The 25,573-nt window shown below is 34.8% G+C and overlaps 2 protein-coding genes and 1 long non-coding RNA gene across 4 annotated transcripts; 2 read left to right on the top strand and 1 right to left on the bottom strand.

Annotated features, from left to right (window-relative positions):
- Nucleotides 1-24,191, top strand: LOC140757317 (alpha-amylase 4N). 2 transcript variants are annotated; one of them, XM_073092975.1, is made up of 10 exons: nt 1-201; nt 3,067-3,224; nt 8,511-8,682; nt 10,482-10,597; nt 11,260-11,449; nt 13,797-13,970; nt 14,435-14,566; nt 22,885-23,085; nt 23,463-23,624; nt 24,042-24,191. In XM_073092975.1, exons 1-10 carry the CDS (start codon nt 22-24, stop codon nt 24,051-24,053), a joined length of 1,497 nt encoding a protein of 498 aa, XP_072949076.1. In that variant the 5' UTR covers nt 1-21; the 3' UTR covers nt 24,054-24,191. The 2 variants fall into 2 exon arrangements, with proteins under 2 accessions (XP_072949076.1, XP_072949077.1); XM_073092976.1 differs by lacking the exon at nt 10,482-10,597 and adding an exon at nt 9,752-9,867.
- Nucleotides 16,340-17,559, top strand: LOC140757318 (uncharacterized). Its single transcript, XM_073092978.1, has one exon. The coding sequence runs from the start codon at nt 16,400-16,402 to the stop codon at nt 17,420-17,422; it is 1,023 nt and encodes a 340-aa protein (XP_072949079.1). The 5' UTR covers nt 16,340-16,399; the 3' UTR covers nt 17,423-17,559.
- Nucleotides 19,190-21,583, bottom strand: LOC140757319 (uncharacterized). Its single transcript, XR_012103956.1, has 3 exons — nt 21,170-21,583; nt 20,942-21,074; nt 19,190-20,752 (listed from the first exon to the last, which is right to left on the bottom strand). It is a non-coding gene; the product is annotated as an uncharacterized LOC140757319 (long non-coding RNA).
- Nucleotides 24,192-25,573: the final 1,382 nt, after the last annotated feature.

Here is a 25,573-nt window from a genome sequence, read left to right as displayed (position 1 = left end):
TCCAGATTTATACTTTCAGAAATGTACCTTCAAGTGTTATTAATTTCTTTGGTGATCGTTTCGACGATTGCCGACCATCACGGCCGCACTAATCAGCTGCCTGATAGATCGACGATCGTCCATCTGTTTGAATGGAAATGGAAGGACATTGCCGATGAATGCGAAAGGTTTCTGGCACCTAACGGATTTGGTGGCGTTCAGGTAATTTCAGATATTGAGTACGTAGGTACGTGGCCAATCTTGCAGTAAGTAATAAAAACATTTCGAAGTTATCTTACCTCATTTATTTCAGGCGAGTTAAAATATTATTTTCATGAACCTTGCCTCTTCCATTATCTTTTAGTAAATATTTAAAAGTAGGTACAGACGCGCGAAACTTTCCTACAGACATATTTAGGCAACAATACCTACTGCCTATAGGTAGGTACTTATGTATGTACGTACTTGTAGCGTACATACACAATTACTTACTAAAACACCGTTACCGTAGCTACAAGCCACAACATAACATGTACCTACATGATACATTATTAACATTACTGTTATCTATGAGTTTGGATATTAAATTTCAAATATCTTAGGCATTCTCGCTACAAATCACGACTTTCGGCCTTGTGTTGAATAACATAGGTGCTAAGTTGCTACGTTATTGTTGTGTAGATTTATGAAACAATAAGAGCCTCTGGCAAAGCCTTGAAGCAAATGTGAAGTATCTGGACTGTATCTACCACATAATAAATAATATATTCCTACCCACTAAAGTAGAATAATCTTGTATAGAGAGAAGGGTAGACACCTACTATAAGAATTTAAAATATGGGTACTTCAATATTCCTAGTACTCATTCGCTTAGATTTTAAAATTAAGCCACAATCAATGACATTTTATACTAGACACGTTATACGCCCGCTAACTTAAGAGAAAACTTGAGCGAAACTGCTTTGATAGCACACATGCACGTTTTTTATTTTACTTACCTTTACTACATAGACAAATGTTCTATAAAGGACAGAGCTATTAGAACAATGTGATAAAAAAATACAACTAGTGTTTGACCTTGCGTTTCAAGTCTACGCAAACGTAAATATTGACCATGGAATATAGTGACCAATGATTACTTCAGTCAAAACCGGACATCGATTTTTTTATGTCAAATACTTTTTACTTGAAAAAATATAGTTAAATACTAAAAAACACGCTTTTATGATAAAATTAACTAAAAAGTAGAAAATAATTTTCAATCTATGAATCATTTAAGGAACAGTAAATAGTATAATTGTGGAAAAAATGTGGGGCGCTTTTTACAAAACTGGTAAATGGAGCACCCCATGTTTTTTTTTCATAATTATACTATATACTGTTACTTAATTGACAATGGCAACGGTTCATTTCGGAGACAACGGCACGAAGCATCGGAAAAAGGGACTGTCCCGTTAAAAACGGGACGTATGGTGGCTATCCCATTGATCCGCATGCTTGTCAAAGACAATGAAATAATGGAACAGAAGGTAAAAAATGTCCAAAACTGTCGATAATAGTTTTAGTACGTCGTTTACGTAGAAATGTTATAGTACAGTTTAACTAAATAAATAATTATTAAATAAAAATATAATTCTCAGACTTACTGAGTGTGCATATAAATTTTGGTGAAAATCAGTAAAGCCGTTTCGCAGGAGTAGGTACAGTAACTAACATTGTGACATGAGAATTTTATATATAAGATTCTAATTTTACCGTGGTCTTTTTGAGGATTAATTTCTGGCTATACAAAGATTATTTATTAAATTATGTTTAGGTTAAGGAAGAAATACGACCTTAATGATTGAAATATATATTCAATTAAAGAAATTTTAAAATACCGTATACTATCCTATATAAATTTTATGGTAATATTTTTTATTATTTACCACAGGTATCGAAGGAAATTTAAAGATTAGGATACAGAATTTCCCATATATCGATTTTATTTTATTAAAATAAACCATAAAATGTTATATTTTGACTAAAAACACACTAATATAAAAATTAAGCAGTGGGATCTTAAACTATAACATACGACATATGAACATCGTCAGATTCAATAAAATGTCACTTCTGTTCTGTTGATCTATGACCATGCATTTTGCGTCTTTATCACTTTCATTGACAAAAACATACTTTGTCTCTTTCTGGTTACTCACGTAATCATGGCGGATCGAACACGAAAAATAAACAAAATTTAATAATTTCTCTTCATTTACGTGTGATAGGTGATTCCATGAAGTTTGTTTCTTTTTCGAGCATAATTTTTGCATTTACGCATTGCACAAGAAGGCATTTTGAGGCTTTAAATTCAAAATAATGACGTTCAACGTGTTCAGTGACATTCGTGTGTATTACTACGCCGCGCGAGAGCGACTGGACTTGGCTGGAGTCGTTTTACATCACTTGCCGTATTTTGTATGTTTCAAGTTTTGCCCGCTTGTGGCGGATCTTTATATTTATAGATCAATGGCCACAATAATGAAAAGTTTTTATTCACCTTGTTTAAAGTAATTACTTTCACTTAGCCCTACAATGAACTGTAATATTAAGGGTACCTTGTTTAACAACCTAGAACAAAGGGTCTTTATATAATATAAAAATGGCAAACGAGCGTGATCATCTGCAATCAACCCCAGATACACATTACATACAATCGGCCACAGTTGCAGACTATGAAGTATACGTTGGCTGCTACGTACCTATAGGAGTTTTCATCACCACTTCAAACCAGATAACAGCAGTTCGCAGAGGTTAACACTTGCTAAATACTTTGTAAAATAATTACATGGCAAATCAGTCGAAGCTTTAAGTTTTTTTTAAATATATGAATAGCGGACGAGCATGCAGTTCATCTGATCGTAAGTGTCTACTGCTGTCCATGAATATATGTAATCAACCCTAGATAAGGTTAGATTCCTATCTGAGGTCGGCCACAGACGCGCCACTACCCCTGAGGTCTAAGCTGGAATGCCTCGGAAAGGTAATTTTTTTTAGCACACGCTTGAAACCAGAATACCTAGTTTATTTTAAAATTAATTTCAGATCTCACCATCCTCAGAAAATGTTATTATTCATTTAAACAACGGCAAGAGAACCTGGTACGAAAGATACCAAGTGATGTCCTACAAACTTCAAACTCGGTCTGGTAATGCTGAAGATTTTCTGAATATGACCACGAGATGTAACAGAGTTGGAGTCAGGTAAGACTAATTTAGTATTCATAGATCATACTTACGAATAAGTTAGGCACTTACCCGGCTTATTTTCCTACATGTCAAATTTTAAGTATAGTTCGCGCCAAAATGCTAGTCCGCTCTGAAATTGTTGCGAGCAGGTGTAGTCATACAATTTACTATGGCGACGCGATTCATTTGTATATTCAGAGCGGACTAGCAGTTTTACGCGGACTATAGGTACATATTTGAAGGTTTGAGTTTTAGTCGTTTATTTTTTTGTTCATGCTTATGTTTTTTTTTTCTATTTTGTGTTATATTACACGCAAATGTCTTGTTAGTACCGAACCTTGAAGTTTCTCAAATTGAGTATACTAAAAACTTTTTAATTAGGGCCGGGCCGCAAGATATACTTAATAAAGTTGTTTAATCACAAAATTTGTATGACGCTGAATTAAGTCTATCTGTTATCATTTTAATTTCTATGAGTCTGGGTGATTTTGGTACTAGACTTTGTGTGCGTCCATGGCTGCTATAAGGTAATATTACGCTATTAAGTGGAACCTAGTACTTGGATGAATGTAGAGAGCATTATTTTGAGCTGGTCTTAATTTCGTCATCAATGTAGTGAAATTACTGCGATAAAGGGTGACATAGAAGTATTGTGGTGGTGACTGATTTTGCAGTTACTACTTTCATACGTCAATGTACCATGAATACTTTAATCAACTAGAATATATGCGGGATGAATACCCCAATCTACTCGACTTAATGAAAACTTCGTTCCTACCTAAGTGTAAAGAGCTCGAAGTCCTAAGAGCTTGAGCTAATGAAATAGCTTCAGATCTTATCATGTCGTTTCGTTTTAAGGCTACCTACCTATGTAAAGTAAGTGTTAGGTACCTACCTCTTATACATCATGAGTTTAGCTACGAATGCGCCGTAGCACCCGGCCGGTCTGCTGTCTCTACGGGTCTCTTACATTGGCAATTCCCAGGTTCGATTCCCGGTCAATTTGACGAATTTATATCACTTATAAATGCAACTATCTATTCCTTAACTTGTTTTCTGTGTTTTCTATAACATGTAAAGTCCTATTTTGCGTTTATTTATTTAACAGTATTTTGGGTTTATTTATTTAACAGTATAATTGATCGAATTTAATACAGTGAGAACTTTTAACAGTAACATTATTTTCAGTCAAGTTCAAAAATCTTTGCTTTGTTCTTCATATTTTCTGATGCTGTTTTGTGAGAAGGCTTTAAATAGCTCTTATTTCACATTTTATTTTCACATACCTATTGTTTTGAAATGTCCGTTGTCAAGGTAAAAAGTGACGAACACGAATAACAATTATACAATTCATATCTAAGATAGGGTAATTGCAGAGCTTAGCATTATGTTAAATGCAAGCCATTTCAGTGCAGTAAGTAATGCATAAAATATTTTAATGAATACAATGGTTTTAGTATTCTCATCCAACCTATAATATATTATATAAACTGTAGTAATAATGTTATCTACGTTGCACCCATTAATAGATTAATAGAGAAAAGTAAGGTCATACATGAGACAATTTATGTCTACAGTTAAGTAGGTACATAGTTTTACAATGTCATTCAATATTTTGCAGTTAAGTTATTGTAGGTATTAAGGCAGTGATAGCCTAGTGGTTAAGAAACTTGGCCTCTCGATCGAGGGGTCCGAGGTTCAAATCCCAAGCACGCACCTCTGATTTTTCAAAGTTATGTGCGTATTAGAAATTAATTATCACTTGCTAAACGGTGAAGGAAAACATCGTGAGGAAACCTGCATAACTGAGAGATTTAAAAAAAATCTCGAAGGTATGTGAAGTCTACCATTACGCACGTGGCCAGCGCGGTGGACTATGGCCTGGTCCTTCTCACTCTGAGAGGAGACCTGTGACCAGTGGGACAGTAATGGGATGATGATGTATTGTAGGTAAGTTACAAGATATTATGCAAATATATATATATCTGTGATGACATAATTATTCGATTAATCTTCCAATCGTAAGGGAAATCATTATTGTCATATCTTGTGCGATTATAATTAATTTTAATATTATCATAAACATAATATCTCACGAAATTGCTCGAAAATTATTATCAGCTGGCGGAGGGATAATTTTCCCGATTCGAATCGATTTCCGTTGTCAAGTACTTAGTAATTAAAATTGCACTTTGATTGAATTACAAAACACGACCGTCTCACGTGGCGGAAAGACTGCTGGTTTGACATATGGAGATGGTAGAACCTTTTTTTTTGTTTACGAGGGGGAAAGCTTGAAAAGGTACCCGGCGACGTGGGTGCGACGCCGGGTTATGTGGGATTTTTACCGCACTAAAACCCCCCCGGTGGCCGTCCTCGGCGCTTGGCGGAGAACTCCGGGATCTCCGATGGAACACAACAGGAGTTCTCCGAGTTCGATGCCCCAATCGGGCTCTTCCCTGGGGGAGCAGTTAACGCTCCTCCCACACACCTAGCGTTTACAACGGTATGCGGCCACACACACCGTCGGCCACACACACCTTCCCGGGGTTACTTGCTGGACGGTTCGAGCTCCCATTCTTGCCGCCCGCAACCCCAGAAGCCCTCTTTTAGTCGCCTCATACGACAGGCAGGGGATACTGTAGCCCTATTCTAGTCCCGAGACTAAAGGGACAGGCACTATTACACCTACTGCCTAATAAAAGCAGTATTCAACGCTTCTGTGTTCCGCCGAGGTGTTCCAACTTAGTTGTCAGAGGCAATGCCCCTGCGGATTACAGATACCCATGGGTGCTATAGCCACTAACTATTGTCCGCCTGGGATAGAAACGCGCAAAGGGTTCCAGGCAGTAATAGCTCAAAATGGGTAATTTATGTACCTATGTAAAAGCTACAGCAATCCACAAAAAGCGTCATCTTTTACTTACTTGTTTACATAAATAAATAAGTACAATAAATCTTCAATCCGTAAGCGTCGCATTGTTACGAGGTGGGTTTGTTTCAATGAGAAGGGTTAAAGGTTAAGGATATGTTCCACAACTTGGGTTGAATTCGGAAAGACAGACAACATAATGAACAACCTTTATGAGTGTAGCACATCATGACGAAATGGTTAACGATTTTACTAGTACCAATATGTAAGCCCGACTTCATAAGACTAACCTTATTTGAAGTTAATTACCTATATATATATTTATAAATACCTATTAGATAACAGATATTGTATGCTCATTTGAAAAATTAATTTCAAAAAAACAAAATGAAGACATCATTGCATCAATATATAAATCACATAAATAATCCATACTAATTACATTATCGTATGATTAATGTCAATAAACTTAATCTAGGTCGATTTATGTAGAGTGCATCGACTTTAAGTTATCTAATTTAAGATAAAATATACCTAGGTAACAGAATTTAGCATTAGCGCAATCTTCAATTGCATATTGAATCATAAACATGAACTCTATCATAATATTATATCATAGTATATTCGTATCAGTCATAATGTTGGTGATCACACGTCACGTAACCCAGCACTCAGTATCGAGGAAATGTACAGCATAGAGACAAAGAAGAAGAAGACATCAAAAATCGCACAACACATTATTTTTAATAAATAAGGATTACTTGTCGTTAATTGATATATATATATACCCATTCTACTTAATAATTATACACCTAAAATTATTATCTATTTGTATAAATGTTATTTTATATAAGGCGCACCGGAGCTATTGCAATTTATAAAAAGCTACCTTAGCATATTCCTTACTGTTTTATAACTCACCTATGATTAAAAGCACATGGTGAAGAGCTTTATGAATTCCATTGTTAAAAGACTTAAATCCTTATCCGGCTAACGATGGACGCAGGCGGAATGCATTTCGGATTTTCCGGTATAATATTTGTGGCTTTGAGGTCGACATGTGAGATTACATGGGATCGCTTCCAGTTATTTTTGATATTCACGAAAGAATTGATTGAAATTCATTGATACATTCAACTGAATACGGGTCACAGTGTTTTCAATAAATAAGCTATTGTTTTTTTTCGGATTTGAAATGTAATACGTGTTATATTATTATTATTAGACAAATATTGTGTTCTTCTTAAGGGTGGATTAAGTCGAAATTACCCGATTTTATTGCTCAGGATTAGCGCTTTGATTGTTATTCTGGTAGAAGATCTATGCCCATGAATGAGATAGTAATAGGCTGATAAATAAATAGTTATTCAATTTAATAAATTTGTTATGCACCCATATGGAATTTGACTTTCTCTAAATCGCACTTCTTTTACATACATTTATACTTCTGTATTGGTAAAGTAGAAACGACGTCAAGCATGGACGGAAACGCACGCGTGTGTGTTAATTTAATTTATTCCATAAAAAATGATGCTGGCTCGCTCTAACGTGTCAAAGTTTATACCACTGGTTTATTTCTTCTTCTTCTTCTAGTTCCATTCCTATCGCAGGTTTGGACAACATTAGGGCAATCTTTATTTTGGAACCAGCAGCTCTGAATAGTGTGGCGCCGCTGAATTATTATTTATATATACCATGTTCATAGAAACAAGTGATATTTTATTCAAAAGTAGTTCTTTTTTACTAATGGGTAGTTTTTGGATTACAAGACATTTATACCAGTTACATAACTGGCTCTAAATCTGTCTAAGGGTCATGTTTGTGCACGAGAAGCGCAGGAACAAAAGAGTCGTTTCGGATTCCAGAGGCGTCGTTAGAAGTCGCCGGCGGCATTGGCCTCGCGTGGAAGAATAGACTTGTTTTATAATACCGAGAGGTATTTTATGTTACAATAAAGATATTAATTTTAAATAAAATTTATCGTAGTAACGTTTGATACATATACAAATATTTCATTGGTAATTGTAAGATATGCAATATTTTTTTTATTTTTATATTTAATATAGAGCTAGCGGAAACTAGAGTTTTAATTAACAAAGAGCGTCCAGTGAAAAATAATGAATCATTAATTATTTTTAACTTTTACTAGTTAATCCGAGAAGTCAATAGGAACTTTGTACAATCTGAATGATATCAGAACTTCTGAAACGAATTTAAGAGTATTCTAATGTGAGGCTGATGCAAGGGTGGTATATCTGTAAGCAGTCACTTAATCCATATAGGCTTCTAGTTTCTATATAGATATCTATAATTTAAAATCTTATAGAGTATCAGATTTACCATAAAATTAAAGTCGATTTCAAGCCCATATGAATTAAAAAGATGGTTCGTATAATCAAGCATTTTATAACGGAATTTCTATATTTCAGGATATACGCAGATGTTGTTGTAAATCACATGACAGGTGATCATAAGGATAACAGAGGCACTGGTGGAAGTACTGCGAATTTCGCGGATTATTCTTATCCAGCTGTGCCTTACTCGAAAGAACATTTCCACTATCCATTCTGCGACATAAACAATTATAACGATGCCGTTCAGGTGAGACTAACCTATTATTTAATGTGAAATATTTAAACAAAAAATAAGAATTAGTATAGTTTGTTATGAGAATGTAATAATTTGGTAGGCTCTTGTGTTAAAAGACACACATATGACAAACTTACTTTTACTTTGTAACATCAACAAGTATCTATTTGATAAAGATTATAAAAAAAGTTGAAAATATTCGTTTAAAAATTATAATATTTTATGCTGATTGATTGACGATAAGTGTATTACAATGTTTAATTTATTTAGCACTTTAAAACACCTTGTATGTACGACACACACATAAACTTAAGAATATTATTTTATCGTTAGAAGTATATTTCCTGTAAATGAACGTAGAACATATATCATGACATTGTGGAGATACTGGTTAAATGTGCGGAGGAAGATAATAAATTGTTCACTTATGATTCATTAAGGATGAAATAGCGTGGCCACGCTAGATTTTATAACTAATATTTTGTTGGTAGTAGTAGAATAAAATTGTATTTACCATTTCGTATAAAAGGTGGTAAACCTTTGTAATTTTAAACGACGGCAATTACTTCTATCGATTACTTGTGATTGTACCTCTTGTTTTACTGAAACGGTTACGTTAGCTTAGAAAATATTCAAGGATATAGACAATTTTATGGAGGAGAAATTCAATATTATATTGGATTATAAAAAGAAACGTGTATAAAAAGCAAGCAAAAGCAGTTACCACTGGTGGGCTTTAACATTATTTGTTCTTATCATTGAAAAAAAAACAGGTAAATCCTCAATGTATTATAAATAACTTTGTTTACAATGAAGACCAAAGACGTAATAATAAAGAGATTCGTATATTTATAGAAATAGAATCAATAATAGTTTTATTGCTGATCATTCAAATATCGTTCAATATAGGCACATGTTTATAAATAAACTGACTGACTCCCATTTTGTTTTATTATTACTATTTTCGATATACTCGTATCTCAGCAACGACTTAACGGAATTATAGATATAGATATTTAATTTAACTATGTAGATAATTTAATTTAATAGTATAATATGGCAGAATTATTTAAATACTCAGGTCCGTAATTGCCAATTACTGCACCTCAAAGATTTGAACCAAACTGTTCCCTTCGTGCGTCAAAAAATAGTTGATTACTTCAATAATCTTATACGCCTCGGAGTAGCAGGTTTGAGGTATATTTAAATATATTTCAGTGTATAAAAGGTATATTTTATTGTATATAATGTATTAACATTGGGTATTAAGGTACCTTACTAGGTAGTCATATGCAGCTTTACTGTTAACACAGTAATAATGCTTCTTTGTGTATGTTGTGGTAATTTATCAGTTAATACGTGCAGGTGAGTATGATGTGTTTAGAATAAGTGTAATGCGGTTTATCTAACTATCTTCCGTACTTTTGTCTATAATAATTTATTTTTATTCTTCTAATTAACATTCTAGATAGAATATGTTTCGTTATATTTTCCTATGTAACCTATTAAAAGTAAGAGATGTCGGTGTCAGTCAACGGTTACAAAAGCAGTGCCGTACGTACTTATATACTAACAAAACTGTATGTTTTACATAAATGGATACTAATGCATCGTGACTGCACTTTTGCATAAAATGATTTTGTACTTGAAGCTCACTTATATCTCTTCTGCCTTACCTACCTCAGAATATTCAAAATCAATGACAAACAAACACCATAATAAGCGTGCTATTTTTTCACTTAAATGTTCATAATCAATTATTCAATAACGAAAAATTATTACCTGTTTTTACAATTTCTAATTAATTGCAGGTACGATCCTGCCAACTATTAGGCCTCAAAGATCTTAACCTTGGTCATTCGCACGTTCTTGACAAAGTTAGCGAGTTTTTAAATAACCTTATATCCATGGGAGTGGCTGGTTTCAGGTAATCTATAAGCAAATTACTCACTAATTTGGGAATTTGATTAACAAGTAATTAATATTCATGTTGTAATTAGCGCTTGTATTAGCCCGCTTGTAGGCTTCGCTGTGATTAAAATAATGAACTGTTATATTAACTAACTAGTTAACTAGAACTATTTACTGTTTGCGCTGTTCAGTGAGATTAGTTAAATGAGCTTATAGATGATAAAATTGTATATAGCAAAGCCTAGTAGTATGAAATTTGGTCTCTAAGTTTGGAAATCTAAGGAGATACATCTTGACATAAGTAATCTACTGAGACTACTCTAAAGCATTTTTAAAGGGGCTGAAGTCTTTCAAACTACTCTTAGCCTAGATTTTTCAATTTTCAAAGGTACTTATTATTGACTATGGGTCCATTGACATCTACTAAACCGGTTTACCGTAGTTAGAGCGCTTTGAGAAGTATGTGGTAACACACGACGTTCCTATCTAGTTAGTGGCCGACCTCAGGCAGGACTTCAATCAAGTTGCTATTAACAACAGCTGTCTACGGACAGCTTTTACATCTTACGGTGAACGGCATGCACGTTGGCTATACCAATCTTATTAAAGAAAACATTAAATAGAATAATGGACAGGGTATTTAAACGTACACATACATAATTTGTATCTATGTTGCAGGGTCGACGCCGCAAAACACATGTGGCCAAAAGATCTCAGTGAAATATACAAGCGTCTCCACAACTTGAACACGGATTTCGGATTCGCTCCAAATACGAAACCTTACATATATCAAGAAGTCATATATTACGGAAATGAGGCTATTAAGCCCAGCGAGTACACGAGTCTGGGTGACGTCACGGAATTTAGAGTGAGTGTGCATTTATCAAATATGACATGCTAATAGTTGACTGAGTAGTTAAATGTAGTAATGTAGTTAATGTATGTAGTAAAAAGAGTAAAGTAAGGACAAAAAGGACAAAAGAGAAAAGTGGTCGTGACCGTACGAGTACGAGATACAGACATCTCGTACTCTCAAATAAATCCTGAGAAATATTATGCTACAGATTAAGGTGGTCGAAACCTTTGGGCGTTTCTTAGGTACTTCTTAAACGCCTTTTTTCCCCAATAACAGCAGTGATAAGCGCTGCTGTGTTCTGATTTGAAGGGTGTTGTAAGAAAGATATACTTATCCGAGGAGATCTAACTTAGTTTTCAGGAGGAGCAATGTATTTGTGACCTATACTCAAATCTGGGGTTGAGTACACATGTCGATGGATGGTAGTGACTCTGACCATCAGGTATACTGCATGTTCGTTCTATAACATACAAAATTAAAGCTTTAAAAGGATGACGGTGTACTCCATACGTACATCATAATTTAGAATCCGTATGAAAGTAAACATGATACCTAACTATCCCAAAAATATAACCGTCAGATTTAATGTTTGGACGAGGGATACATTAGATTTCAGTTCATTATAAAATTATTCCTATCATATTATGTAGGTACTTATTATTTTATAATGATCCGTTCAACCCCATTGTCGTTGTACATTTTATGACCGCAGGTGTATCGTTAAAACAATGAAATTACTTTATATATTTGTTTATAGATAACTTTGTGCTAAAATTATTAATCATGATCTAACTCCCTTATTTAACATTATACCCACATAATATTAATTTCAGTTTATTGTCAATTAACTAAAATTAAGTAAAATTTGTGCAGCTTCATCGTTTTACATATTAATTTATCTTAACATGGTTAGCGAAGAAAATGATCAGTGACTTCGCATATTGTAATCGACGAATCACGTTGAACCTATTATAAAGGTAGGCTAAGTAAAGCTGTTCCACCGTAACGAAGTCGTAATGCTGCTCAAATTAAACTTGTCAGGAAAAACGATGTTGTGAGCGCAGTGTAAGGGTGACGGCATATACTCTAATCTTTAGGTTAAAACTCACGAAAACACAAAACAAACTGGTTGTGATAAATGTGTATTGATTAATTTTTAATCAATCTTCTTTTTTCAGTACATAAGTTTGATTATCTTTTATTAAAATCAATAATTACCATTATAATATTTCGATTTGGAATGATGATGAAGATTAAACAACAATTATTGCAAAGGGAAACGAGCTTTACAAATATTCGCCAAAATAATTTACTTAGAATCAATATTCAACAAATCTATACAAATAGATTACGAATCTATATAAATAGAAACGATGTATACTAGCTATCATAAGGTGATTAGTTTGACTGAGGAGAAATATTTCACCAATAGACTCTTACGTTTATTTAGAAAAGACAACGACAGTCATAAAATTAACAAGAGGTAGATTTCACTATGCGTAAAACGCTACTAATATACTTATTGAACAAGACCATTTGACTATGTTTCATTTAAAAAAAAACCTTAAAAATTTATGACACACTATATAATATATTGAAGACAAAATTGTTGACTACCATTCTTGAAGTCTTCCGTGTGACGTGGTCTTTAACGATGAGAAGAAAGGATGGTGCCGGCGCCGTCTGCAGGGCTTTATTTGAAATTACGTTATTTATGACCAGACTTTCCTTCTGAGGAAGAGATTAAATTCGGAAATGAAGTGTTTGAACATGTTGAGCTAGCGTTTCTAAACTATCTATATATTTCTAGAGGTTTCTCTTCGTTAGTGTGGAAATTTTTATTTATATTTTTAACAGAAAATTGTGGTGTTTAGGTTGCTTAGTTATTTCAGGACTTTGATAATTTAATATAATATATGATTTGGATAAAGTTAGATCCCTCTTTAATGCAAACTAAAGTACCACTCACACTTTGTTGGGAGGTACTACGGTCACACCTATTTCTAGCGTGAAGAAGTTTTTCGTTTCGGTAACTTAGTTCTCAAAAGCAACAACGCACAGATGCGTTCCGACCGGCTTCAGTCAAATCCCTTTTCTATGTGCAGATAGTTGCAGATATCCATGAGCGGCAGTGATCTCTTACCATTAGTAGTCGTAGCGCATGGTTTGAATATGTAAGACACTCCGAATATTGACATAACCGACATTTTTCGATTAATTTAAAATGTTGTACCAGGTTTGCGAATCTAAGTACCCATCTATGGCACACAGGTACGATATACGTGTACCTTCATCTCAGTTCTACTCTACTACTACGGCGTCTACTTAAACACAAAATAAACATACATTTGTTTTTTAGGTGGGTAATGAACTTAAAAAAGTTTTTCGTGGTTCCAACGCGATGAAGTGGCTGGTCTCTTGGGGCGAGCGTTGGGGTTTATCTCCCAGTGAAACGGCTCTAATATTTATTGATAATCATGACACTCAGCGAAGCAGTGACGTTCTGACTTATAAAGAGTCGAGAGCTTATAAGGTAAATGTCGTTGTAATATAGAATTGTCTATTTATTAATATACTTAATATAAGTAAAGTTAAGAATTCATGCGTTTTTAAAACGCATTCACCGCGCGCGTAGCGCAACCGCAATATGTATATAAATAATGTAATAATTATGATGATATTTTTAACTATAAATTAAAAGTTTAACTGAAGAAACTTTAGGTACTTGATGAATAATATATAATTCGGATCCATTGTGAGGTTATTTTTTAAGGTATTTTTTACTATTACTAAAATAAAATATGTATTAGGATTATGTTACATAATGTGTACGCGCGTGGCGGATTGCAAACAAATGGCTAGACGGGTTTGAACATTTATGGTGTCTTCGGATTCGTCTAAATTGTGGGAGTGATGTAGGCTACATAACTTTCCCGTTATACTTTTTAAGGAAACGTTTTTTGTTTCACAATAATTACTAATATTTTTTCTTATCAGGCAGCAATAGCATTTATGTTGGCGCATCCGTACGGCGAACCTCGGGTCATGAGCAGTTACTTCTTCGATAACAGCGACCAAGGACCACCCAGTGATAACAACGAAGGGATTATTTCGCCGAGCATCAAGGCGGTGAGAACTTAAATAGTATTAGATTGAATTAGTAAATGAGCATGCAGTACAACTGACGGTAGGTAAGTCTCACTGCCGAAAAAGAATATTTGTAACCCATTCGATATAGAACAGGGGCTACCTAAAGTCAATTACAGATCCGTTACCACTAAGATGATGGCTTTACAATGTAAATCTTAGAAAATAAGTAAGTAGTAATTAAACAGGAAAGTAGAATATTTTTGTCCCTAAAAATAATCGCACACAAGAGTTTTGATTGATTAATTAATTTATTATTAATTTGGTATATACAACACATCAATTCAATAACTATATAGAAACATCGTAATAAAACAGAGTAATTTGAATTTTAAACCTCTTTACTTTACAGTTAATATTGTGCTATTTCATAATATGACGAATTATATAAGAGCATTCTCCCCCGTTCTTATTTAAATATATCTCACTTTACATCATCAACCCATTACTGTCCCACTGCTGGGCACGGGTCTCCTCTCAGAATGAGAAGGATTCGGCCATAGTCCACCGCGCTGGCCAAGTGCGTATTGGTAGACTTCACATACCTTTTAAGTTTTTTTTTTTTTTTATAAATCTCTCAGATATGCAGGTTTCCTCACGATGTTTTCCTTCACCGTTTAAGCTCTCACTTTACACTAGCGTTTAATGCAATTAATTTATGAAGCGCTGTTACTAGCACTTGAAGCTGCCAACTGATACGGGCTCTTAATTATATTCTCACTTCTTCATACCCGGCACGTAGTGGAAAATGTAGTAAAATTACAGGTCATCTTTCCACCATCATGGAGTATCTGACTATTAATAAAAAATGATGTTTTGATCTATCGTAAAAAGATAAGTACATAAGTATAATTATAAGTATGTCTAATTTACCACACTTCATACCAAAACGCAGCACCGCTTATCAGTGCTGTTATCTACACTAATAGTATAAAGAGGAAAACTGTGTTTGTTTGTTTGGTTGTAATGAATAGGTACAAAAACTACTGGACCGATTTTAAAAATTCTTTCACCATTCGAAAGCCACATTATCTAGGAGTAACATAGGCTATATTTTATATGAAATATATTTGATAAATAGATTTTGAGACGGTACAAAGTTTGCCGGGTCAGCTAGTTAGACATAAATAGATGTGGCGATGGTGCGCCGGAGTCGAACCACAGGGGATTCTACCACCATAAAATTTCTATGTTTATACTGATCTGCGTTTTATTTTTTCATTTCTTTATTTTATTTATTTCTATATTTAGTTTAAAAGTAAAAAAATGATTTCGAAAACGGGTTTATTAGGTTAATTAAAAATTATCTTTAATATGATAATAATTTTCTAACAATAATGGCTGTAATGCTCCTTACGGGCAATTACGGGGTAGAGGGTAGCTCGGCCGGCTGTCACAGTGCAAAGTTTCTGTTGTTATTGATAATTTATTTTAAATCTATCATTAATTCCAATTATTACCTTGTTTGTGTGGACAGTACAGTTGTGTAGTGCCGTATAGTGTTTGGATTTAAAGTGATCTCAAGTACTTTACTTTGCTTGCGACATAATACGAGTTTTAACATCAGCTGTTGATAATCTGACACGTCAAAATCAGCTGTTATTTAGAGGACAAGTGTTGTGTAAATAAAACTGCTTTTCGGGTTTGAACATTTTAATTTTAAACTAAGACATAAATGTGTGCTTAATATTATTGCAAAATTAAATAAATTAACATTTTAAACAAAAGAAACTCCTAAATTAATTGTTAACAACTATCGGTAACAGTGCCATCTATTATCACACCTTGGAACTTTTTTATAAGACCGAATTGACTATGGCCAATAAGTGCGGCGCCTGCGGGAGGTTTGCGTCCATGTCGGATTCCGTTAAATGCGTAAAATGCACACTCGCATTCCATAAGCAATGTGTGAAACTTAGCAGTGATGCCCGACTGTCAAAATGGCATTGCCGGGAGTGTAAAACCAAGGCTTCATGCGCAAGCGTCACAGCTATTGGTACTCCAAGCTCTGGTGGCAGCACGGGTGGCACGGATACAGAGTTGGCGGATGCGCTTGTCGGAGCGGCTGACAGAGGGCGTTGCGAGAGCGACAATAATCTCGCAAATGACATTAAATTCATTCGAGAGCAGGTTACCACCATCCTCCAAGAGATGGCCTCTTTCCAACAAGAAATTTTAAAAATTAATAAAAACTTAGGAGACTTGAACAACAGGGTTGGTGACGTTGAAAAGCGAGTTACAATGCTTGAGCAGCGGGCACCTGACACCAACGTTCCTTCAGAATCTTCTAAGATGGAGGAAACCATCGTCGAGCTAAAGTGTCAACTTAATGACCGCGACCAAGCGTCCTTTTTAACCGACATTGAGATATCGGGTGTTGAAGAAGCTAAAGGCGAGAATCCCCTAAGTATTGTGACGCTAATAGCAACCAAGATCGGTGTCTCGCTAGAGGAGCGCGATATTGTAAGTGTGACGCGTGCAGGTGTTCGCCATAAACACGACATTTTATCAGATGGCGGGAAGCCGAGACCGCGGCCCTTAGTAGTGCGTCTCGCGCGCCGTACGGTGCGGGATGAAATGATAAAAGCAGCGCGCGTGCGTCGCGGTGCGGACACCGCCGGACTGATCGTCGGAACTGAGCCCCGTAAATTCTATATTAACGAGCGCCTCACTCGAACAAATAAGCAACTTTTTTATAAAGTACGGGAGGAGGGACGGCGAAAAGGATGGCGCTTTATGTGGACGCGAGACGGATGCATATATGCGCGTCGGGACTCTGATACGCCTCGTTATCGTTTTCGCACAGATGCTGACATAAAAAAATTTTTTGGCTTGTAACTTGTTGGTCGCTGCATATAATGTTCCTAATTATATACTGCCTTTTTAACTATTCACAAAAAAATATATTTTTTCTTACTATATTTGTGTGTCGTGAAAATATATTTTTAAAACTCCTTATGTGCTATGCTTTTATGTCTCTGATAAGATTATCTCAAAAAAAGCCATTATGTTTTATTATGTATTATTTTTCTTGGCAGTTTTTATTATTGTATACTATACATTGCGGTATACATAGCTTGGTAATAAGGGGAAGTGAATTTATTTGTTTCTATGAATCTTCCTCGCTTATAGTTGTCTATTTAATGTCTCGTTACTGTAATATGTGTTGCAAAATAACGTTTGTAAGCTATCCACAATTTTTTGGCCACAGATTATCCTATATTAATGTTGCATACTTATATTATTATATTGATAAACTCGATTTCCTCTCGCCCACTAAATACACCTTTTTTCATTTCAAAACGCGATTAATATCAATGACTATTCATATAAACATACTAGTATGTGGTGACGGCATAATTTCTTATTATGATTTATTTTCTTATAAAAATGATTAAGGATAGTAAACTTAAAGTTGGTTTGTTGAATGCCGGCTCTTTAGGCACCAACCATGACGAATTTTTAGTAGCCATGATGCGTCACTCAGTTGATATAATGGCAATCAATGAGACGTGGCTTCGGTTAGGTGAGGAGGGACGCGCTCCGTCAGTTCCGGGATACCGGTTACGGCATATTCCTAGGCCAAGTGAAGTGCGATCTCGCGGGGGAGGAGTCGGATTTTATCTGCGACAGGATATAAATGCGAAAACACTGGAACATCCGATTTGTCCTGCGATTGAACAAATGTGGCTAGGCATTAAAGTTAAAGGCAAAACTGTACTCGTTGGGACTGCTTATCGGCCCCCGTGGCTAAACGTGCAATTATTTCTTGATGCTATAAGTGAATCCTTGAGTTCTTTTACTCAATATGATTACACAGTACTGGTGGGGGATTTTAACATTGACTTTTTAAATAAAAATAATGCCAATTCTAAAATGCTATCTGAATTCTTAAGTAGTAACAATCTTTCACAACTGGTGCTAGAGCCGACGCATTTTACAGATAGCTCGGAAACACTTCTGGACCTGATATGTGTCAATGCACCTATATCTTACACTAACGTTGATCACATAAAGGAACTGAGCAGTCACGCGTTTATAACGTGTGTAATTGATGTCCCGATAATTCGTATCAAACCTAAGTGGGTTGCGTTCAGGCCGTTACAAAGTATAAATTTTAATTTATTCATTGATGTTTTAAATTGTATAGACTGGGACTCCATAGCAAAACTAGATGATGTAAATGAAATAATCAACACCTTTAATGATATTGTTTTAACCGTTTTTGACGCACATGCACCGATTAAAATTGCTTATATAAAAAACAAAAATAGTTATCCTTGGATTACTTATAACATAAAAGAAATGATGAAAACGCGAGATGAGGCACAAGTGAGAGCGCGTAACACTAAGATAAACTCACACAAAATTTACTATAAAGATCTTAAAAATATTGTAAGAACTGCTATTCACTCTGAAAAAGCCGCTTATTTTAAGTTCTATGTCAATTCCAAATTAAGACAGCCAAAAATAATGTGGAAGCACATTAAGCAGCATATTCATATAAATAATAACGATTACTCTCTGCCTACACATTTCGATGATCCGAATCTGATTAATGACTATTTTATGAAAGCCCCTGGTACAAGGGATGTACCACTTTCACTTATAACATCTTTTGAATTCAGTAGGTTTTCGTCAGATACATTTCAGTTTAGGCCTGTCACTGAAGTTGAAGTAAGTAAAGTATTTAAATCACTAAGCTCCAATGCAATTGGAAGTGATGGCATTTCACTGGATATGCTAAAGCTAGTATTACCTAACTGTCTTTCGACGGTCACAGCCTTAATTAACAAATCATTTGAAACAAGTATTTATCCTGAGGCGTGGAAGACGGCTCTTGTAAAGCCTATACCGAAAATAGGCAATCCTGTTGCGCTTTCTGATCTACGACCTATTAGCATCTTACCATGCCTCTCGAAAGTGATTGAGAAAGTTGCTTCTAATCAAATAATAAGTTACCTCGAGTCAAATAATATTCTACCGTTATATCAGTCTGGGTTTAGAAGGAAGCGAGGCACCACTACCGCGTTAATTCAGGTAGTGGATGATATTTTAACATCGCAGGACAAAGGAGAGGGAACAATTTTGACTCTATTAGATTTTTCGCGTGCCTTTGAATCGCTCAATATCTCACTTTTGTTATCAAAACTGTCGTTCTACGGCCTTAGTATTCAAACAGTAAATTGGTTTAACAGTTATTTTTTTAATCGAACTCAGAAGGTCGAACTTCAAAATAGCAATAGCGGTATAAAAAGTCAATCAACATCTCAAAATATAAGGCGAGGAGTTCCTCAGGGGTCTATTTTAGGACCTCTCCTTTTTATATTGTACAGTGCTGATGTGATAAATAATATAAAATATTGTAAATATCACATATACGCGGATGATATACAAGTATATACTTCATTTAAACCTTGTGACACAGACGAGGCAGTGTCTAGACTAAACTCGGAACTCGATCGTATTTCTCTGTGGTCTGAACGCAACTCCTTAGTATTAAATCCGAAGAAATCTAAGTTTTTGATCATGGGAACAACTGCACAGGTTCGCAAAATTAGTGGTAAAAATCCATCTATTATTTTAAACGGAGAATTATTAGATAGGGTATCAGAGGCACGTAACCTGGGGGTAGTCATGGATGAAAACCTTAGATTCGAGAAGCACATAAATAATATTGTACGTAATTGCTTTTATAGATTAAAAGTTTTATACCGTATGAGAAATTACCTCAGTGGGACCTTACGCATCAACTTATGTGAGGCCCTTGTTTTATCTAAGTTTAGCTACGCGGATACCCTCATAGGGCCACGACTCCTAGCACGGACAAAGAAAGTCATCCAACGAGTCCAGAACGCCTGTGCACGCTTTTGTTTTAGCATTCCGCCGCGCTCTCACGTAACTCCTTATATTAATGCCGCTAACATTTTAAAAATGGACCTCCGCAGGCAACTACATCTAGCCACATTTATATTCGGTGTTATAAAAAATAAGGAACCCTTATATCTATTCAATAAGCTTACTTGGGCTAGGGATTATTTACATGACAGAACTCGGTCAGCTCCGGATAAGTTATGGTACCCGTCATACTGCTCAGCTGCCTTCAGGGGTAGCTTCCGGTACAGCGCCACGAAATGTTGGAACAACCTGCCTCCTCCTCTTCGCAGCCTAAAAACAGTACAAAGATTTAAGTATACATATAAAGCTATATTACTTGAAAGTCAAAAACAAAATCTTAACTAAACTAACTTTTAATTTTAATTTAATTCCAAATTGGGTAATTATATTAAGTATAATACAATACATTATATGACTTTTAAATAGTTGAGATATTTACATAACGTTTTCCTTACTTACCCAAAATTTATAGCTCTTAGGCATCATAGCAGGTTGTCATATTTCGGGCGCGGTACTAGCGATAGTAGTGGTCCGCTGGGTTCTCGTAACATGGGGGTACATGGTTGGTTCCCATCTGGCTTGCTGTACTTTTCTAGAAATAAAAAGTGGTATTTGGGATGATTCACTCAAATATTATTATATATTCTTATACACTAAAAGATACAACAATCTGAAATAGGTACTCACCATATTGCTTTCATTAAAAACTTTATTATAATTGTTAACATTTTACGCAGTATTCGTCAATTCACATAAACACAAATTCTATGAATCACAACGATAATAAAGACTAGCAAATAAAAAGGCACAGACGGCATGTGTGAATCAGCCGTCCGAGCAGCCCAGACGCAGGGGGCAAACTGAAAATCAGAGCCACGACGCAGTTTACCTGCACGTGGCACATGCTGAGTTTGTCCCTTTTCGTGGTCGTTGCAACACATATTATTGTAATAATTGATTGTACGTTTTTATTGTCCTTTTGTTGTTTTATTGTATTTTTTATTTATTTTTTTCTTTTGTTTTGTTATTTTTTTTTTTGTCTCCCTACATTATAGTATTTCATTTGTGTTGCAATTATCCGAATAAATGTTTCTTTCTTTCTTTCTTTCTTTCTTTTTCCTTGCAAACGGTTCATACCTGTAATTAATACAATTTTCTTGGTAATATAGCGGACGGCTTCGAACGATTGATCTTTGAATATAGAATGGCAATTATTACTTCAAAGGTTTGTAGAGTCCATTCCATTTGTAGAAAGAAATTTCTAAAGTGTTGTATGTACTTAAAGAAATTTTATAAGAAGGGTTCTTGGAAGGTTTCAATTTCAAATCAGAAAGCATTGAAGTAAACAGTGAAATGTTCTTTGTTTAATGGCCTGTGTTTCACCTTGGTCAGATTTCAGTTACCTGGTCCTGGGTTCGATCTCGCGACTATTTATATTATATGATGATTTTAGATGTATATTCTGAATTTTTGTATTATGTATTTTGTATCTTTATGAAGCGTAGCATTTGCCCAGTTGTATTATGTAGCATTTTTCGTAAACCATTAACCATCATTAACCACGAAGGATCCGTCTGTCTGAGAGGCGTCTGTCTATGAAGAATCTTATCTTATTTGGGATTGAATAAAGATACCCATGGGCGGCAGTAGCCACTTACCAACACTTGGACTGCATACTCTAAAATATAGGAATAGTAGCATACGTCTTTGAACGTATAAAATATTTAAAACGTTTTCTTACTAAACTAATGGTAATAACTAACAATACGAACAATAATGACACACTTACTTATTCATAACTGCAGTCGTTCTTTATTCATAAATGGGTCTTTAATTGGCACAATTCTCGGAATAATGAAAAGGATTCCGATTATTGAACTTTTAATGTAGATTTGTAATTTGGTAAACTAAGTTTTAAAAGAGCTTTGTAGTTTTAATGTTTTTACCTGACAGCGGAGGGTAATGTTTTCGAGCATATATATGAAAGTATGTATGTGGCTATAATATCTCTATTATTTGGCATGCTCTATTTGCGTAGATACTTTCAGTCAAGCATCATAAAAGCTCACGGACAGATCGATGGACAAATCCCTATTCACATTACACAAAGTTACAGAACGTAATCTACCAAAAAAACTTAAAAAAGGATTCCACTGCCTTCAATGTACAAAATAGCATCCATTGTTTGAACGAGTAATATATAAAACATCACAAAAGCTCACGGATAAACCGATGGAGAAATCCACATCCAAATTACACAAAATTACAGAACAAACTCTACCACAAAACTCCATAAAGAGTAGTAGAAATGGGATTCCTTGTTTAAATAAGTTTATTCTTATTATGGAAAAATAATGAATGTTGTCCGAAATAAAAAAATATTATTATAATTATTTACTCAGGACGATACATGCGGCAACGGATGGGTCTGCGAGCACCGATGGCGTCAGATCTATCAGATGGTGGGATTCAGGAACGCAGTGAGGGATACCACTGTTACCCACTGGTGGGACAATGGAAACAAACAGATCGCTTTCAGCAGAGGCGGTATGGGATTCATAGCGTTTAATGGAGATGATGTGGATTTGGATCAAATGTTGCAGGTATGTTACTTTTACATTAACAATATGAAAATGAATGTAAAATTGAAATGAAAATGTGAAACGTGACAATATAGGTGAAAATATTGTTTGTTGATTGTTTTTAGAGATGTTGCAAATAAATGCAGTCGATCTGATGGTTAGTGGTATTTTGGACGTTTAAATCTGTAATGAACTACAAATTGAATAAGAGCCTCACCTTACGTTTGAGGGCTAATTTTGAATATTTTGAATATTTTTGAAAGCATAACTTCTTAATATTTTTAACGCTGCTTAGGTACCGAAGTTATACGTTATCAATGATGCAAACAGATATTCTACAAAAAATACACTTAAAATTAAATAATCTCACTTGTTTCAAATTTCAATTATTTCAACAGACTGGCTTACCACCCGGAGAATATTGTGATATTATATCAGGAAGGAAACATGATAACAAATGTACTGGAACTAAAATTACTGTCGATGAAAGAGGACATGCGCATGTCAGAGTACCCAAGAATATTGAGGACATGCATGTCGCCATACATGTTGGGCCACAGGTAAATAGATATAACATACGAAGGCGATTTTTTATATTCCAAATATTGAAAATTCTTAGAACGGTATGCTTATTGCTTATATTTCTCTGCAGACTATTTTTATTCAACAATCAAATGACCCATTATTATTTGCATTTATGAAATTATTTTATTAGGTTTACAAGGTGTAAATAAATTATTGACTTGTTTAAATATATATTGTAAATCAAAATGCCGGCATTTCTACTCGCCTCTCTCGTCGTCTGTCATGTGTGAGGGAGAAATATAAAGCCATTTTGCTTTACATTCTCTATTGAAATAACTTAAACCAACTTAAGGTCTGGTTTTAGGATATAATATATTTCGAGTATTTAGAGCCATTCTGCTTAGCAAGGGAAGTGTTCAATGTTTTTAATCACTTAATCATTTGTGTTTCAGTCAAAGCTTTAAGCTGTTATGACTTCGGATTGATACAAAATGGATTTAGGAATGAAAATCGAGGATCTTGAACGAGTTAAACTTATTTTGCAATTTATATTAGTAATTTACACTTTGTGAATGTCTTCTCATTAAAGAAATATATGATATGGTTGACTGTTTATAATCAACTAATAATGAATTATAAAGTGCCACTAGGATTTTTATAATAATCATTTGGTGCAAATTTTACATAAAGAAACATTGTACTATGTCGTTCTAATAAAACACGTGAACTTTCGTTATGGCGAGGTTTTAATTTTTTTTGATAATTTTAAAGATTGTTATATCCTTAGCGGGTCGACTGATTCTTTACTAAGCAGCTACGTCAGCCAAGGGTCGATCTTTGGTACTTAAGCGAAACATAATATATATTGATCATTTACTAACAAAAGGCATAAGCAAATAAGCAAACTAAGCAACTTCAAAGTCGCAGGAAAGCACCAGTTCAAAATACAGCATCTTAAACTCTCAATATCTTAAGTTTGCATCCTCGTAAGTGATCATTTTAGCAAAGGTTAAAGTTGAGCTCGCATCTCTCCTTCCATATTATACATTTTACAGTTTCTGCAGTACACAGAATTACCGACGAATGCAAATATAGTGGAATACACATAATACAAATATTTTGCTTTATAAGTGTAGTAACTGAGTGCTGAGTTTTCGTTTGATTTTTTTTTTATAATATAGGAGTGGCAGCCGAGCATGCAGTCATGATGATAAGTAGCCACTTGCCATCATGACAGTATCCACTGCAGCCCGTTGCCATCTGTAATCAACCCAGATAAGAATAGATTCCGACCTCGAGTTTGCCACATCCGCGCAGCTACCCATGAGAACTAAGATGGAACGCCTTGAAAAAGTATGTCTCCCTTACCACCCTTTTTAACCAGAACACAGCAGCGCTCAACACTGCTGTTATGAGGCACAAATAGTTGTGGCGGTGGTGCTGCCGGATTTGAACCACAGAAGGTCTATCACCTCCAAATATATGGAAAAACAATCTGATTTTACAAATTTATGTGACGGCCTCTAACTTGATTGATAAGGATAGTTAAGCCTTGGATCAGTAAGATGTTTTGTTTGGTTTAGTTACTGATGTTTATAAGTAGTTACTAGCTGCATACAATATAATGTACATACAATGTACCACTGTTATTGTATGAAATGTTGGTTACGTAAGTAAAAACGCAAGTTGTTTAACATTACAACAGATGATTTTATGATTCAATCCTATTTATGTCATATATGTTACAAGAAATTGTTATGTTCGCCCTGTAAAATGCAAATGCAGATTGTGTCTGCAATACAATGCCTGATTGTGACCTAATCCATCTCTCATTCTCATGATAATAGCTAAATAATGATCATACGCTAACTGTACTAAACCACGTGCGTCATACAGTTTATAATAACTCATCAGGGACTGGATTCACTTTGATAGGTACATACGTAACGCAGTTGGCCGCGCGAGTTAATTAATTAATTATTTT

Source organism: Epargyreus clarus, unplaced genomic scaffold, assembly GCF_041222505.1.
Source record: "Epargyreus clarus isolate Ecla_fem2 unplaced genomic scaffold, WU_Ecla_fem_2.2 ptg000004l, whole genome shotgun sequence".
NCBI lineage: Eukaryota > Metazoa > Arthropoda > Insecta > Lepidoptera > Hesperiidae > Epargyreus > Epargyreus clarus.
Note: the sequence above shows the minus strand (reverse complement) of the source record. Positions and strands in the feature narration are given on the sequence as shown.